Source organism: Micrasema longulum, unplaced genomic scaffold (genome assembly GCF_059751315.1).
Source record: "Micrasema longulum isolate JH-2025_06_02 unplaced genomic scaffold, ASM5975131v1 h1tg000729l, whole genome shotgun sequence".
Taxonomy (NCBI): domain Eukaryota; kingdom Metazoa; phylum Arthropoda; class Insecta; order Trichoptera; family Brachycentridae; genus Micrasema; species Micrasema longulum.
The window spans coordinates 195045-209332 of record NW_028277924.1 but is presented as its reverse complement, the minus strand read 5'-3'; the positions used below and the strand labels follow the sequence as shown (position 1 = coordinate 209332).

The 14288-nt window shown below is 32.1% G+C and overlaps 1 protein-coding gene across 1 annotated transcript in view; it reads right to left on the bottom strand.

Moving 5' to 3' along the window:
• CARPB (Carbonic anhydrase-related protein B) overlaps positions 1 to 14288 on the bottom strand; it is a 247336-nt gene that overhangs the window by 94343 nt on the left and 138705 nt on the right. The window contains exon 5 of the mRNA XM_088230088.1: positions 8998 to 9093. Within this exon, the coding sequence (XP_088086214.1) occupies positions 8998 to 9093 (96 nt within the window). The remainder of the gene's footprint in view (positions 1 to 8997; positions 9094 to 14288) is intronic.

Here is a 14288-nt window from a genome sequence, read left to right as displayed (position 1 = left end):
ACTTTCTTATTTCATTTACAAATGTAAAATGTTAGATCTTAATTTTAATATGTACTTTTAATTTTCTTACTATTTTTTTATATTTTTTTTCTGTAGATATGAATTGAAATTCTAGATTTACTTTACCTTGTTTAATTTATTTTCTTATCTTGTTTTGATTACATTTATGAGCACACACTATTTATATATGTGTCTATTATTTTTTTTTTCTTTCTTATATTTAAAATATATTTAAGTAAATTACTATTCTTTAATTTTAATTGTATTATTTTACTCTATTTTCTTACTTAAAAAAAAAAAAAAAAATCTTTAAACTATTTTTATGTTTATTATTTTATACGTATACAGTATTATGTCTGTACTCTTCTTATTTGATTATTAATTAAAACTAATGTCTGAGCACCCGATGACAAACTATTATTGAATAGTTTATCGGGACAAAATATATCTTAATACTTTGTTTTCTTTATAATGTATTATAATGTAATAATATGTATATTTTATTGAATAAAGACTCTAAAAAAAAAAAAAAAAAATAGATGGAAGATATGTGATCCTGAGGAACATAAAATATATCGTAATGCCACGCCAGTAATTAAAGTGCATGAAAATATTGATATGTTTGCCATACAGAGAGGTGAACGACAAGGCAATACAATATCTCCCAAACTATTTATGCTGACTTTGAAAAATGTCTTAAGAAGCTAAACTGTAAAGATAGAAGCCTGAATATTGACGGGGAGAGGCTTAACCAAATAAGATTTGCAGACGATATTGTCCTGATCTCTGAGAGCGTGGATAAGATGACTCGGATGATTAATGTTTTAAAAGTGAAATGTGCTAAAATAAGACTTCAGATAAAACTCAAAAGAACAAAAATAATGACGAACATTAATACAAATGGCAGAATACTACTTGTAGACACGGTTGACAACTTTAAACATATTTATACTTGAGTCGCAAAATCACTGTAAGCAGGGATATTCTATTTGGATAGTTGGAAAACATTGCTTTTTAGCAATAAGCCCGCCAATTTAAAATTAACATAACGAACAAAAAGTTAAATAAATAAATAAGCAAAATTTATTCAAACCAGAGAAGTGTAAAGAAGGTCATATACTTCCCCGGTTTGCTTAGGTGACTTAGGTGCCACTTGGTAAATTAAATTCCACATTTCGAAGTTTCATTCCAAACTCCCTAAAGACTGGAGTATTTAAACGATTTATCCTACCTGTCCTTTACATGCGGCGCGGAGACTATGACTCTGACCAAGCAGTTTTCTCAAAAATCGCAAGTTGCACAGAGAAGTATGGAACGCGTTATATTTGGAATCACATTGAGAGATAGAAAGAGACATGATTGGATCCGCAGTCAAGCCAAAGTATGGGATGTGGTGGAAAATATTTGTCGGTTGAAGCGGACATAGGCAGGTCATGTCGCTCGAATGTCTGATGAAAGATGGACAAAGCGTGTTCTAGAGTGGAGACCGAGGAATACGAGACCTCGAAGACGCCCACCAATCACCGACGGCGCAGAACCGGGAGGAGTGGAAGAGATAGAGAGAGGTCTAAGTCCTGCAGTGGACCAGCATGGGCTGATTACAACGATGATGATTTACAGTTAAATATGAATCAATGAATGGAATCTTAATGCGAGGGATTACAAACTTGTGCGTATATCAAAATAAACTTAACTTAAATTAATATACGAGTATTTCTGCATATTGTAGGCACACCGCGCAATCAAACCAAATGAGATCGTTACTTAAATAAAATGTACACAATATAAAAAGTACAAATTTAAGTAGATTTTATCATAACTTTATATAAAATAAAAACAAAATTATATTTAAAAATGTAAATATAATAACAATAAACAGGAGAAACAAACAAACATATTATTTTCATTTTCATTTCATTTCATTTCATTTTTCATTTCATTTTTTTTTTGCACCGCAACAAGCCAGGAGAACCAATTACAGTGGTGAATTACATTACAAAACAACCAGGCTTGAGAAAAATCAATTTTTTTAATTTTTGTGCTCTCACCGGGAATCGAACCCGGAACCTTCCGTGCGTGAGTCAAGCGTCTTGACCACTACACCACGGAGGCCGCCGATCATTTAATTATTTATGTTTAAAGCACTAACTTTGTGGTCAAACATTTTCACTAATGTTAGTAAATATTAGTATTTAACCACTTAACGAATTTTAAAGTCTACTGGTTTCGGGACATAGCCGTCTCTTCGTCAAAACACTCGCTACACCAACATGCAAATACTAAAATACACCTTATGAATACAATGCATGTTTAGACATGGTGGTGTTGGCGTCTCTGTAAATCTGCTTATGATTAATCTATTGTTGGAAATACTTTATATATGAAACGGTGATGGTGAAGGTGGAGGTGTATTTTAGTATTTGCATGTTGGTGTAGTGAGTGTCCTGACGAAGAGACGGGTACTTTTCGAAACCGGTACATTAAAAAAGTCGGTAAGTGGTTAAATACTTATATTTACTAACAGTAGCGGCGGCTTCCGTAGTGTAGTGGTCAAGACGCTTGACTCACGCATGAAAGGTTCCGGGTTCGATTCCCGGTGAGAACACAAAAATAATAATAAAAGTTATTTTTCTCAAGTCTGGTTGTTCTGTGATGTAATTGAGCTTTCTGGCCTGTTGTGGGGCAAAAAATGATATATAATTAACAAATTAGTGAAATAAACATAGCATATAAAAACGCGCGTATTAAAAATATATATTCACAACAAGGTTTGCCTTTATTTTTTTGTTGATTATAAAATTTGATCTAGAAAATGCGCATCTTTAATTTATTTTATTTTATTTTATTTTATTTTATTTTATTTAGAAAACATACACTCATACAAAATAAGTACTAAAAACAACAATTTTTTAACATAAAAAGACCAATTAAGTTTTCATAAATTAAAAAGATATAAACATCTTGTGTGACAAAATATAAAAAATAAATAAGAATTTTAAGTGAAAAAAGGATAATTGTGTACATTTGCGTTTTCCATGGAGGTAATAAATTAAAATAAATAAAAATACCGAATGTACACTCCGAGCCATCCACGCACACACATGAACGCACATATAAAACATTCACAAACAGATACACTACATGCGGCACATATACATAGCATAAACCACTCAAGATGTACGTTTATTAGATGTTTATGTTATTTAGATGTAGTTTAACATATAAGTTTTTGCTTGTACATTTATCTAATTTTTAAATATACTTTTGAAATGATTTTTATGCTTTTTCATACTTTTTTAGCTTGTATTGTGTATTTGTAATTTTAATACCCTTTTCATATTTTTTTATCCTGAATTAGGTCCATACATTTAGTTTATTTTAGAAACTTTTTCATTTGTTTAATTTTTTTATATTTGCACTCTTAATTTTATCTTCATTATTTTAGTTTATTTTCTTTGTAATTTTAGATATTTTATTTATATTCGTGTAAAATCTTTTATAAATTGTATTTTGTACATATAATTAAGAATTCATTTCTATACGTTGTGTTATGTTTATTTTGTAATTTTTAAAAGCTTTTTCATATCCTTTTAATTTTTAGTGTATCATAATTTCTATTCTGCTTTTGTAAATAATGTTATGGTTTGAAATAAAAAATGTCTGTTAATAAATATTGTTATCTGCATGTCCCTAAATGAGTTTTTTTACAAAAATTCGTTGAAAATGTTATATAAAATTATTTGTTTTATGTTTTCAATTTAAATAAAATAAAAAATAAAATATTCCTACATATTTACAGTGTTTATTTTTTAAAAGAGAAATCGATTTAAAGCGTATGACAAAACGAATTTTCTATACAAAAGGGATTTCTTCCTGTTTTTGGTTTATGTATTTGGAGCATACTAGAATCAATTATTGCATCATTTACATTGTAAATTGTCATCAGCGGATATTGCATCATGCATCATAAGGGTATGCGATGTCGCCGAACTGATGGATGCTGTCGTTTCGCGAGAAAAATAATAAAACATATTTTAAAATAGAAGAAAACCTAGTCAAACAAGTAATTTAATTTGATTGATTAACAACTTTTTCAAGCTAAAATCATGGAATTAAGAATAAAGGTGCGAAGGTTTTCACGGTCACTGTTATCTAAATGTTTCTTTTTTGGGTAATACCGTGTGTGTTGGATTTGTTGCGACGCTTCGGCTATCATTGCAGGAGCCATCTTCAGGGTAAACTGAGAGTTTACCAGTTTACCTCGAAGATGGCTCCTGCAATGGTAGCCGAAACGTCGGGACAAATCCAACACACACGGTATTACCCAAAAAAGAAACATATTGAATTAAGAATAGTCCAGAAAGAGCGTAGATTCATATTTGAATACATCGGACTGTGTCCAAAAATCCCCCCACTTTGCCCCACTTTTGCTGCGCGCATTCTCGAAGTTGCCGGTTATGTTGCGTAATGGGGAAAAATATAATAAAAACACAAATGTAAGGTTAAAAAAAGCAATCTGTTAATTTCTCTAAAATTTTATGTGCACGCGGAATCATTGATTGACCTAACAGAATTGATACGTAAAGAGTCATTTAATAAGAGTAATTGAATTGATGAACACAGAACTTGAAGTATAAAACAAATTTTATTAGACATAAAATTGATATTTTTATATCATGTTAAATAATATTTGATGTTTTAAAGATAATGTCGGTCATATGTCCACCACGGCGTTGTTTGATCGGAGGTTCAATTTTCATTAGTTCTCTCATTAGATGAGCAAAAAAGGAAAAAAAATACTACCCTGGCAACACTAACGAAATGTCCATTTTGTTTTCTTCGACAATCTGACGGATAGAAAAATAATTTAATTGTAAAGTAATGCATTTGCTACTTACACATACATTTGCTAACTAGACATGAAATGTGATCCCAACCTGTTTCTCCAAGATCCCAGCAGTGTTTTTACACTTTAAAACGACACAGAACGGCATAGTTGAATTCAAATCGGAAGTTGCGTACTGAGCAACGTCTACAATGAAACTAAAGGGTCAAAACGTAAAATAACTCTTTAAAGAGTAGTTAAGTCGCCTTCTTTTTTATGCGCGTATGCGGTTTCTGGACTATTCTTAATTCTATGGCTAAAATACATTAAAATTTTGTTTGCAAAATCGATTTTAAAACAACGTGTTCTACCTCGCAGCTTATCTGTTAACTTAAAGTTGATTCACGCTATTTAATTTCTTAATTGTTTTCTTCCTCAATTCTCCTTTTTTTTTTAATTTATAAGTTTTTATATGCTGTCAACATTTATTTTTCAAGTAAAAATAAAAAAAGACAGTAAAAATCATAATCGAATGTTTATATTAGGAGAAATAAATTATTGTAATTAAATTATAACTTTTCAATGAAACCTTCGTAGACCTTTACTTAAGTTTTGATTTCAATCGTTAGTACTTATTTATTTCAGCTATATTTCAGTTTATTTTCATTTTGGATGATCAATGCATGGTTTGAATGTCAATTGTCTTCTGTATGCTGATGATGCCGTGCTTCTTGCTAGCAGTCTGCGATGTATGCAAGAAAGGCGATATGCTTATAAATGTTGATAAATCGAGAGTGAAAGTTTTTGAAAGGGATGAAAATATAACTAAATGTGAGATCAGTGTGAACGGAGATATTTTGAATCAGGAAGAAGAATTTATATATCTAAGAAGTATGCTGTTTACTAGGGATAGAAAGACTGAGAAAGATATAGAAAGGAGGGTGAGTGCCGGGAACTGGGTAAACGGTGCACTGAAATCTACTTTGGCAAACAAATGTTTATCGAAGGAGGCAAAAGTAGCAGTTTACAATAGAGTTCTAGTGCCAACTCTAACGTATGGGAGCGAAGTATGGAATTGGAAAAATAATTATGAATGTAGATTAAATTCCGTTGAAATGCGATCTCTTAGGCGAATGCGCGGTAAATCGATGTATGACAGGTACACAAATGTCGAGATTCATGAACTATGTAAGGCTGCGACATGCATTATCGACAGAATCAAGAAAGGGGTGCTGCGTTGGTTCGGACATGTAGAGCGAATGGACAGCGAAAGAACGGCCAAAAGGATCTACGCTGCGCAAATTGATGGATGCAGAAAACGAGGAAGACCGAGAAAGACATGGCATGAGTAAGTCCATCAAATACTTGATAATGGACATGTCAAGAGTAAGAATAGTTGTCGTGCGTGCATGAGAAGACGTATAAATGTAGAGAAAGCGAGGTCTGTATGCAAAGACAGAGTGATACGGCGTTCTGTCCTCTCTGCCTACCCCTACGGGAAAACGGCGTGATGGTTTGTTTGTTGATTGTTTGTTTTTGATCAATAATATTTTTTAATAAAAGTTGAAAAAATGGTTTTTAATTGTTGAATTATTTATTTCGTAACAGAAAAGCACAATTTTAGTTATAGGTGCATAGTGTTCTGTCGCACCGTGTACCTTTCCGCAATGCTAATGTCTGTCTACAATAACAACAAAGCACGAAGTGCATTTGGTAATCATGTTTTCGGTAAATTGTGTTCTCTTTGTGCGAACATAGAACACTATTATTTTTGGATAATTCATTCCAAATGTATTTTCCAAAAAATTCAGTCCAATTTCCTAGTACAATATTTGAGTTTGTCAAAATATTTTAAGATAAAAGACTGGTTTTCACCCTCTCGGGAGTCATTAAGATTAATAAACTACAACAGGGGTGGAAAATACTTTAAAGAAGGGAATATGGAAATCTAAGCATTTACAAGGCTTATGACCCATTTACGGGTTTAAGTGACCACTTTACACCCAGTGTAAAATTTACCATTTTACCTATGTTTGAACATCCATGTTTCCATAAGTCTTCCATTTGTTGATTTTGGTGAAGTTAAAGAGCTGAAATCTTTACTGTTGTGAAGAGATTCAACTGACTGAATTATTTTTTGAGCTGATATGATATAATTTTGGCACTGGGAAAACCTCGTACGGACATTTTGCTAAGAGCTCTCCTTATTGCTCGACGAGAAGTGTGTAAGGGCTTCTTTTAGGTACAGTTGTCTCATATCCAGCACCTTCATGTATTGGAATAACGGTTCTGACGGTTATGTTGGAGGGCGCCGGAATATTATTCTCCGGATGGATGCCGCACAACCCTCCAGCCAGATATTCCATACGTTGCAGTGGATTGAAACAGAGCAAAGTACACACTTCTGAGAGTGCCAATATCCAGAATGTCTCTAAGAGAGCAGAATAGATGGCGCAGCTTTCTCAACCTAGTGACTGGACCTGAGCCTCCCATCGCAAATTTACATCAATGAAAACACCGTGGTATTCTATGGAATCTACCCGTTGCAAAATTTGGTATGTTTTATCACAGTAAATTCCCAGATTAAGCGTATCGCTTGGTAGTGAACTATTATTCATACAAAATGTCAGATATTTCTTTTTATCGATATTAAGTGTAAGAAGATTATCATCTGACCATTGTTTTACAATGTTTATACCACAGTTTGCGTAATAATAATGTATGTAATAGTAAAGATGGGTAACTACTTACCGACTTTTTATATCTACCGGTTTTGAGATGTACCTGTCTCTTTGTCAAAATACGCATTACCATCACCGTTCTTCATAGTATTTATGAAAAAGTACATGAATTACATGCGCATGTTTGTGCATGTTTGATATGGTCGTGTTTGCAACAGTAAATGTTCTAACATGGTGGTGTTTGCATCCCCTTTAACTCGGCATGTAATTTATTTATTTATTCGTAAAAACTATGCATACTGCGGTGATGGTAAAGGTGAAAGATTATTTTTGTATTTCAAAAAAAAAGGGAAAAAATTGCGTTCTTAAAATTTACAATTTTGGTGGTCAACGAGTTGTACATAACTTAATATTAGAAAATGAAAATCAAGTATGGTAGGTTGGGGTTGGGGTAGGGAGGGGACCTATTTTTCATTTCATTTTATTTAGGAAACATACAGTACAGTTACAAAGTTTAATATTTTACACAATTAGACTTAATTCTAATGGACCAGTGAAGTTTCCATATTATAAAGCAATTATATGTAAGGTTAATTATGAAAGTATAAAAAAGAGAAGGAAAAAGAAAAACATTAATGAAAGTTGTTTAAAAATTAAAATATAAGGGAAAAAAAGATGTTTTAAAGTTTGTAGTTTGTAGTGAGTATTAACAAATGGAAATATTATTATTATTATTATTATTATTATTTATATTATGATCTGTGAGTCCGCAACACTAGCCGCCGGACCACAACCCGATTCATGCATGCTTTTGCATGTTGGTGTAGAGAGTGTCCTCATGAAGAGACGGGTGCGTCTTGAAGCCGGTAGAAATAAAAAGTCGATAACTGGTTACATACTAAAATGTACTTATCACATATCTATCATCAGATGTATATCACATCGATAGGGACGAGGTTTTCAATTTTTTTAAAGTTCGATATCATTAATTATTAAAAATTGTCATTTTTATTAGATATTTTTATGTTTCTTCATTATGTATTATTTTATTTGGTACTCACTCTTATTTGGCATAAAATTTATTAATCCTATTTCTTAATTTATTATAAAGTGAGTTTCTAGAAACCATACCTCAATTATCATTTCAATTATGTTTTTGTACATATAAACATTATTTTTCTATTGATTTTAATGATACTATTATTTTGTATATTCAATTATATATGAATCTTAGTTTTTATAATTTATTTATGATAATCTTTTTCTGCATTGTGTTCTTTGGAATTTTATTATTTGTTACTTATACCTTGTTTTTCTGGTTTGTTATTGCATTGCATCACATGTCATTATAATTTTATCTAATTAATTCTACTATGCATTCTTACTGTAAATTATTATGTATTGACAGCCTAAAGAGCCTTAATAAGTTCATTAAATGGATAAATAAATAAAATTATTAGGGGATAATAGAAAAAAAAGTTAAATTCTTACCTGTAACAGAAGCGAAACTGAAACAATCCCTTGCGCTTTATATAGAGCCTCCGAGAAGTTGGAGTACAGCTGAGAGTTGAATCCAAATATTTGTATCTGCAAACAAAACAGGAAGTCATGTAGAATACATATTGCAATTATTGTTGTGTTTTCGTGTTTTTCCTCTTTTTTGTAACTCATGATCTAGGATATCAAATATTAACTTAATAGATAATTATAGTAAGGTAACATAAATACTATGTTTTACAGTCCCAGACTGATCATATTTATTTGTTTACTTATAAACAGAGTGTATTAAACGTTTTTTGAGACATAAGTCCTAACTCCATGGTACTAAAAGTCCCGTGTTAAGTTGGGACTAGTAATTAGTTTACACAGACATACGAGTAAATCACCACAAATATACACCACCACCTTCGTGTTACAAAAATTATCAAGATACGCTACGATTAGTTGAACAATGCATTGTCCTATGGACTATTAGGTGCGGAAAGGGAATTATGATGATAATAAATATTGTTCGTGCCCATGCTGATTTGGAATATACTTCTTTGCGTGAAATAAAAAAACAGAACTTGGACGTGTGTTTTCGACTGGATGACTCTCAGGTGACAATCCCGAAAAATGATAAGTTTGCCTGCTAGTATTGTGGTTGGTGCATTGGCCTACCGCGCTTTTAGGGATGGCACACATTGAGCCACTGGTGGCAGACACTAGACACGACTACTAGTGGCTCAATCAAGCCATTAGACGCGGCCACCAATCGCAGCCGCTAGTGGCTTAGTAGCGGACACTAGTCGCTGCCACTTAGCCACATCAGAATACCTGATTCAGAATATCTCCGTTCACAGTAATATCACATTTAGTTATATTTTCATCCCCTTCAAAAACCACCGCTTTCGATTGTTCAACATTCATAAGCAAATCGCTTTTCTTGCATGCATCGTAGAATTTGTTACCAAGAATTGCAGGTCTTCTTTGCAGCTAGCAAGAAGCACGGTATCATCAGCATACAGAAGACAGTTAACAGTTATACCGCTCATTTTTGCTCCCATTCTTAAATCTTTCAGTTTTTAAGTACAGTTATCGATGTATATGTTCAACAATCATGGTGAAATTAAACATCCCTGTTTAAATTTTGAGAAAAGTGGTATATATCAATAAAACAATTTTCTCAGGTGGAGCATTTCTCTTTAAGCCATTTTATATTTGATTCGATTTCTAGAATTGTATTAATCAATTAGGAATTAAATGCCGATTTTAAAGTGAGTTTACTGACAGACGAACGTTTCCACTGAGCAAAATCCTTTCACTGTCTGTTTTTGTTTATGCGTGCTCCAAACAGTTTGCGGCGATATTTTGTTGGCAATGTAAACTGCGGTTGTATTCTGTATACAAACCTTAACACAAGCCACTCGGTATTACATATACATAATGAGACGAGCACCGAGCGGTTCTCCCGTCTCGTGACTGCGACTTGTGGGGGAAGTTTGGCCTTGTCAAATTGTTAAACAATCATACTGAGCTGACGTTTCTAGATCCCAAACTAAACACGTTAGTGAGAAACTCGGTTCCGAGATGAGGATATTATAATCCATTATTGGATTCTGTTTATCAACAAGAGTGCACGCAGAGTTCACACGGAGACATTTACTTAAACTTAGTAATTATATTAATACTTGATGCGGACTCCGAAGCGTAATTACTGGTCGATTATCTATTGCTGGCGCGTTCGCAAAACTTACACAAACGCATTGTGTAGTATCTGCGAATAAGGGTATGACATCGCACGGCATACGCATTATAAAAATAATTTCCGTCTCTCTCGCGCTCAGTAGCGTTTATGAGCGAGACATACTGGTCGATTAACTAGATTGCTATTCTGAACCACTCTCGTGGCACGAGAAAACAGTTTTGCTCGTGTATTTTGTATGTAAATAGACGTGATAATACGGCCACGAGAGCGTTTGGAATACCAGCCCACTGACGCGTTCACAAAACTTACACAAACGCATTTAAAATCTACAACATGGTTGATTAAAAAAAAGTTTATATTAAATTTTAACTGAATATGCTATTTTTGACAAAAATATGTGTTTGAGATACGCGGGTCGTACATATATAAAAAAAATACAATGGGTTGAGTAATGCATTGATTTTTTTTTACACAAGTACCCACATTTTAAATTTATGATAGTATTTTGTGTGCATCATTTTCTACAAACTAAACAATAAAAAGGCAAATTTTCTGCCGCCATTTTCGACAAAGAGTGATAGGGTTTTTTAATAAATATACGAAATTTTCTTGACTTATTAATTTTCTGCTCTAATCCAAAAGGAATTTTTTGAAAAAACATAGCACATTTGACTTAAATTAAAAGTGAAAGTTTTCAAAATCAATATTTTGTACATTCAAAATTTGTTTATGTATTTTTTGCGAACGCGCCAGCATTAGATAATCAACCTGTACACGATAAGATTAAAAGAAAAATATTTATATAAAAACCAGTGTTTTTAATAATTTGGTGTAGCAATGCAGTGCCCTATGCACCTTTAGGTGCGAAAAGGGAATTATAATGATGTTTTTAATCATATTTTTACCATGTAAAAACGCAGCGAAATGCCGATGAACGCAGAATCATCCTGTGTATATTTTATTACAATATCATTAGCAACCAACAGAGCAAAAGAAGTCTATGTTACGTTCATAAGCGCGTCTGAGTGTGAGAGAGACAGAGATTATTTTCATAATGCGTATGCCGTGCGATGTCATACCATACGCTTATTCACACAATGCGTGTGTGTAAGTTTTGCAAACGCGCTAGCTCTAAATAATCAACTAGTAGATAACTGTTGCTTTGTTATTTGCTAATGATTGGTATTAAAATATACACAGGATGCCTCTGTGTTCATTTAAATTTCGCTGCAATTCTTAAAAGTAAAAATGTAATAAAATAAATTCAATGTATGGGTAAGGCTATGGATTAAACATACAGGTTTCTAAATTTACTTTTTCATTAAATCTAGTCACAAATGCATAGGTCGATTATCTAGTCCTGGCGCGTCTGCAAAACTTACACAACCGCAATTTTCAAGTATACAATATTGATATAAATAAAACAATCCACTATAAAAATATAACCTGTGGTACGCATTTTTATTATACTGTATTCATTTATACAATATGAAAAGTCGGAATAATAATGCATGAAAAGATGTATAAATGTAGAGGAAGCGAGATCTGCATGCAAAGATAGAGTGATGTGGCATTCTATCCTTTCTGCCTATCCTTACGGGGAAACGGCGTGATGGTTTGTTGTTGTTTTTGTATGAACAAAAAACATTATTTAAAAAATGTGCTAGTGAAAAAATTTATTAAGATATTTATAACATTTTCTTGACCCATTATTTTTTTTTTGTAAATACACAATTCAATAACCAAAAAAAATACTGTTTAAAAGATGGCACATTTGGTTCAAATTTACCTGAACATTTATTTAATCACTATCCTGTAAATTATAAATGCGTTTGTGTGAGTTTCGTGAACGCACCAGCTCTTATCAATCGATCTGTATTAGACGCTTTACTCTCGCACTGAAGGCCTCGGACTTGATTGTCGAAGAGAACACACAAAAAAATGATTTTTTTCAAGCCTTGGTGTCCTGTGCTGTAATTCTGTATTCTTCTTTTTTGGTCTGTTGCGGTGTATAAAAAACAAAAAATTTAAAACCTTATAAGACGTCTCTTCTCCCATAAAAGCGTAATTTATATTTTACAGAAGACTTATTTTCCATAAAACTGACATAAAAAATTAATATAATTTTTTGTTTTACTGAATAAACATCGTCATTAAATTAATAAATATCGAGTTCACGATAGTAGATGCATAGTTTTCCATTTTTCACAATGTGTTAATATGTATATTTATATACCTAATACCTACCTAAGTGAGAAAATAAAACAATAAATTTTAATTAACTATTAAACGAGGAATCGCGATATAGTAATTAAGGTTTGGTTTTTATTTCAGCTGTGTATTTTATCATTTTTAAAAATAACATTACACTTTTGATGCGTTACAAAGTAGAGTTATACATTAAAGAAAAGTATATGTACTGTTATTGCGTAGTGAACAAAAAATTTAAATTCAAAACATAATTTGCACATGGATATAATTATTATGTTTCGTATAAACATAATGGATAGTTTAATTTGTTACGACTGTAAGAGTTAAATTTTGTTGAGACTCCATTGAGTGCAAGTCAAAAATACGAATTTAATGAATTTTACGATTCAATTAAAACAAATTGACACACTCCAATAATTGTCTGCATACAGACAAACTTAAATGAATATCTTTTTAATAGTCGTCACTAAATTGTTAATATGTATCACTATCGATATAATGTAATAAGTTGTAGAAATTAAGAAAAATGTTACATTTTCTACATGAAAAAAAAAGATCACGTGAAAAGGGTTGCCTAAAAAATTCTAAATTACGTCCTGTAATATGTTTCTATGTAATTACTTAACGATTTATTAATTATTCTAATGGCCTTATAAATACTTGAAAATTCGAATTCTCATTTAAACAGTGTCCCATTTAACGAGGGAAGTTTATTGCGCCCAATGTACCTGCGTAATTATTGACACCTGCTTTATTTCAAGGGTTGGGACCAAGCGGTATCGTGTGACTTTTGTATTGTAATTTATTTTATGGAAATGAAATGTTCGTCGTTTTATATAAAAATCCCTTTTTTCAGAAAAAAAGGTTATTATTAAGAATTTCGGTACAAAATGAAAAATAACATTTTTTTTGCAATGAACCAAATTCATGAGATTTTAACAAAGATTCAAAAATCAAATCACAATTGATTATCAATTATCAATCTGCGTATAGACAAAAAAAATATCAGTAATTTAAAATTGATCGCATTCAAAAACAAAACGCAGAAAGCTATTTTCATTTTAGTCATCAAAAGGCGCCCTACAAAATAGTAGTCCATGTACATATATCTGTCTCTCTCGGTCTCCTTCTCTTCTACATTTAGAAATGACTTTTATAATGGAGCTGCGGTTGGAGAAGTCAAGAACGATGCCCGAATGAAAAGTCGGAATGGAATTATTATTCTTCATTCGTACATCTTCTCAAACATACTTCGGTGGAGGCAAAACTACATAGCTCCAATGAGAGGAGAATTTGAAAGACAAATAGAGAAGGAATTCGGGAAAAACATTCGGAACAAGGGGTATTAAGGGATCGACGGGGTCGCGTGAAGGGTAAGGGGACA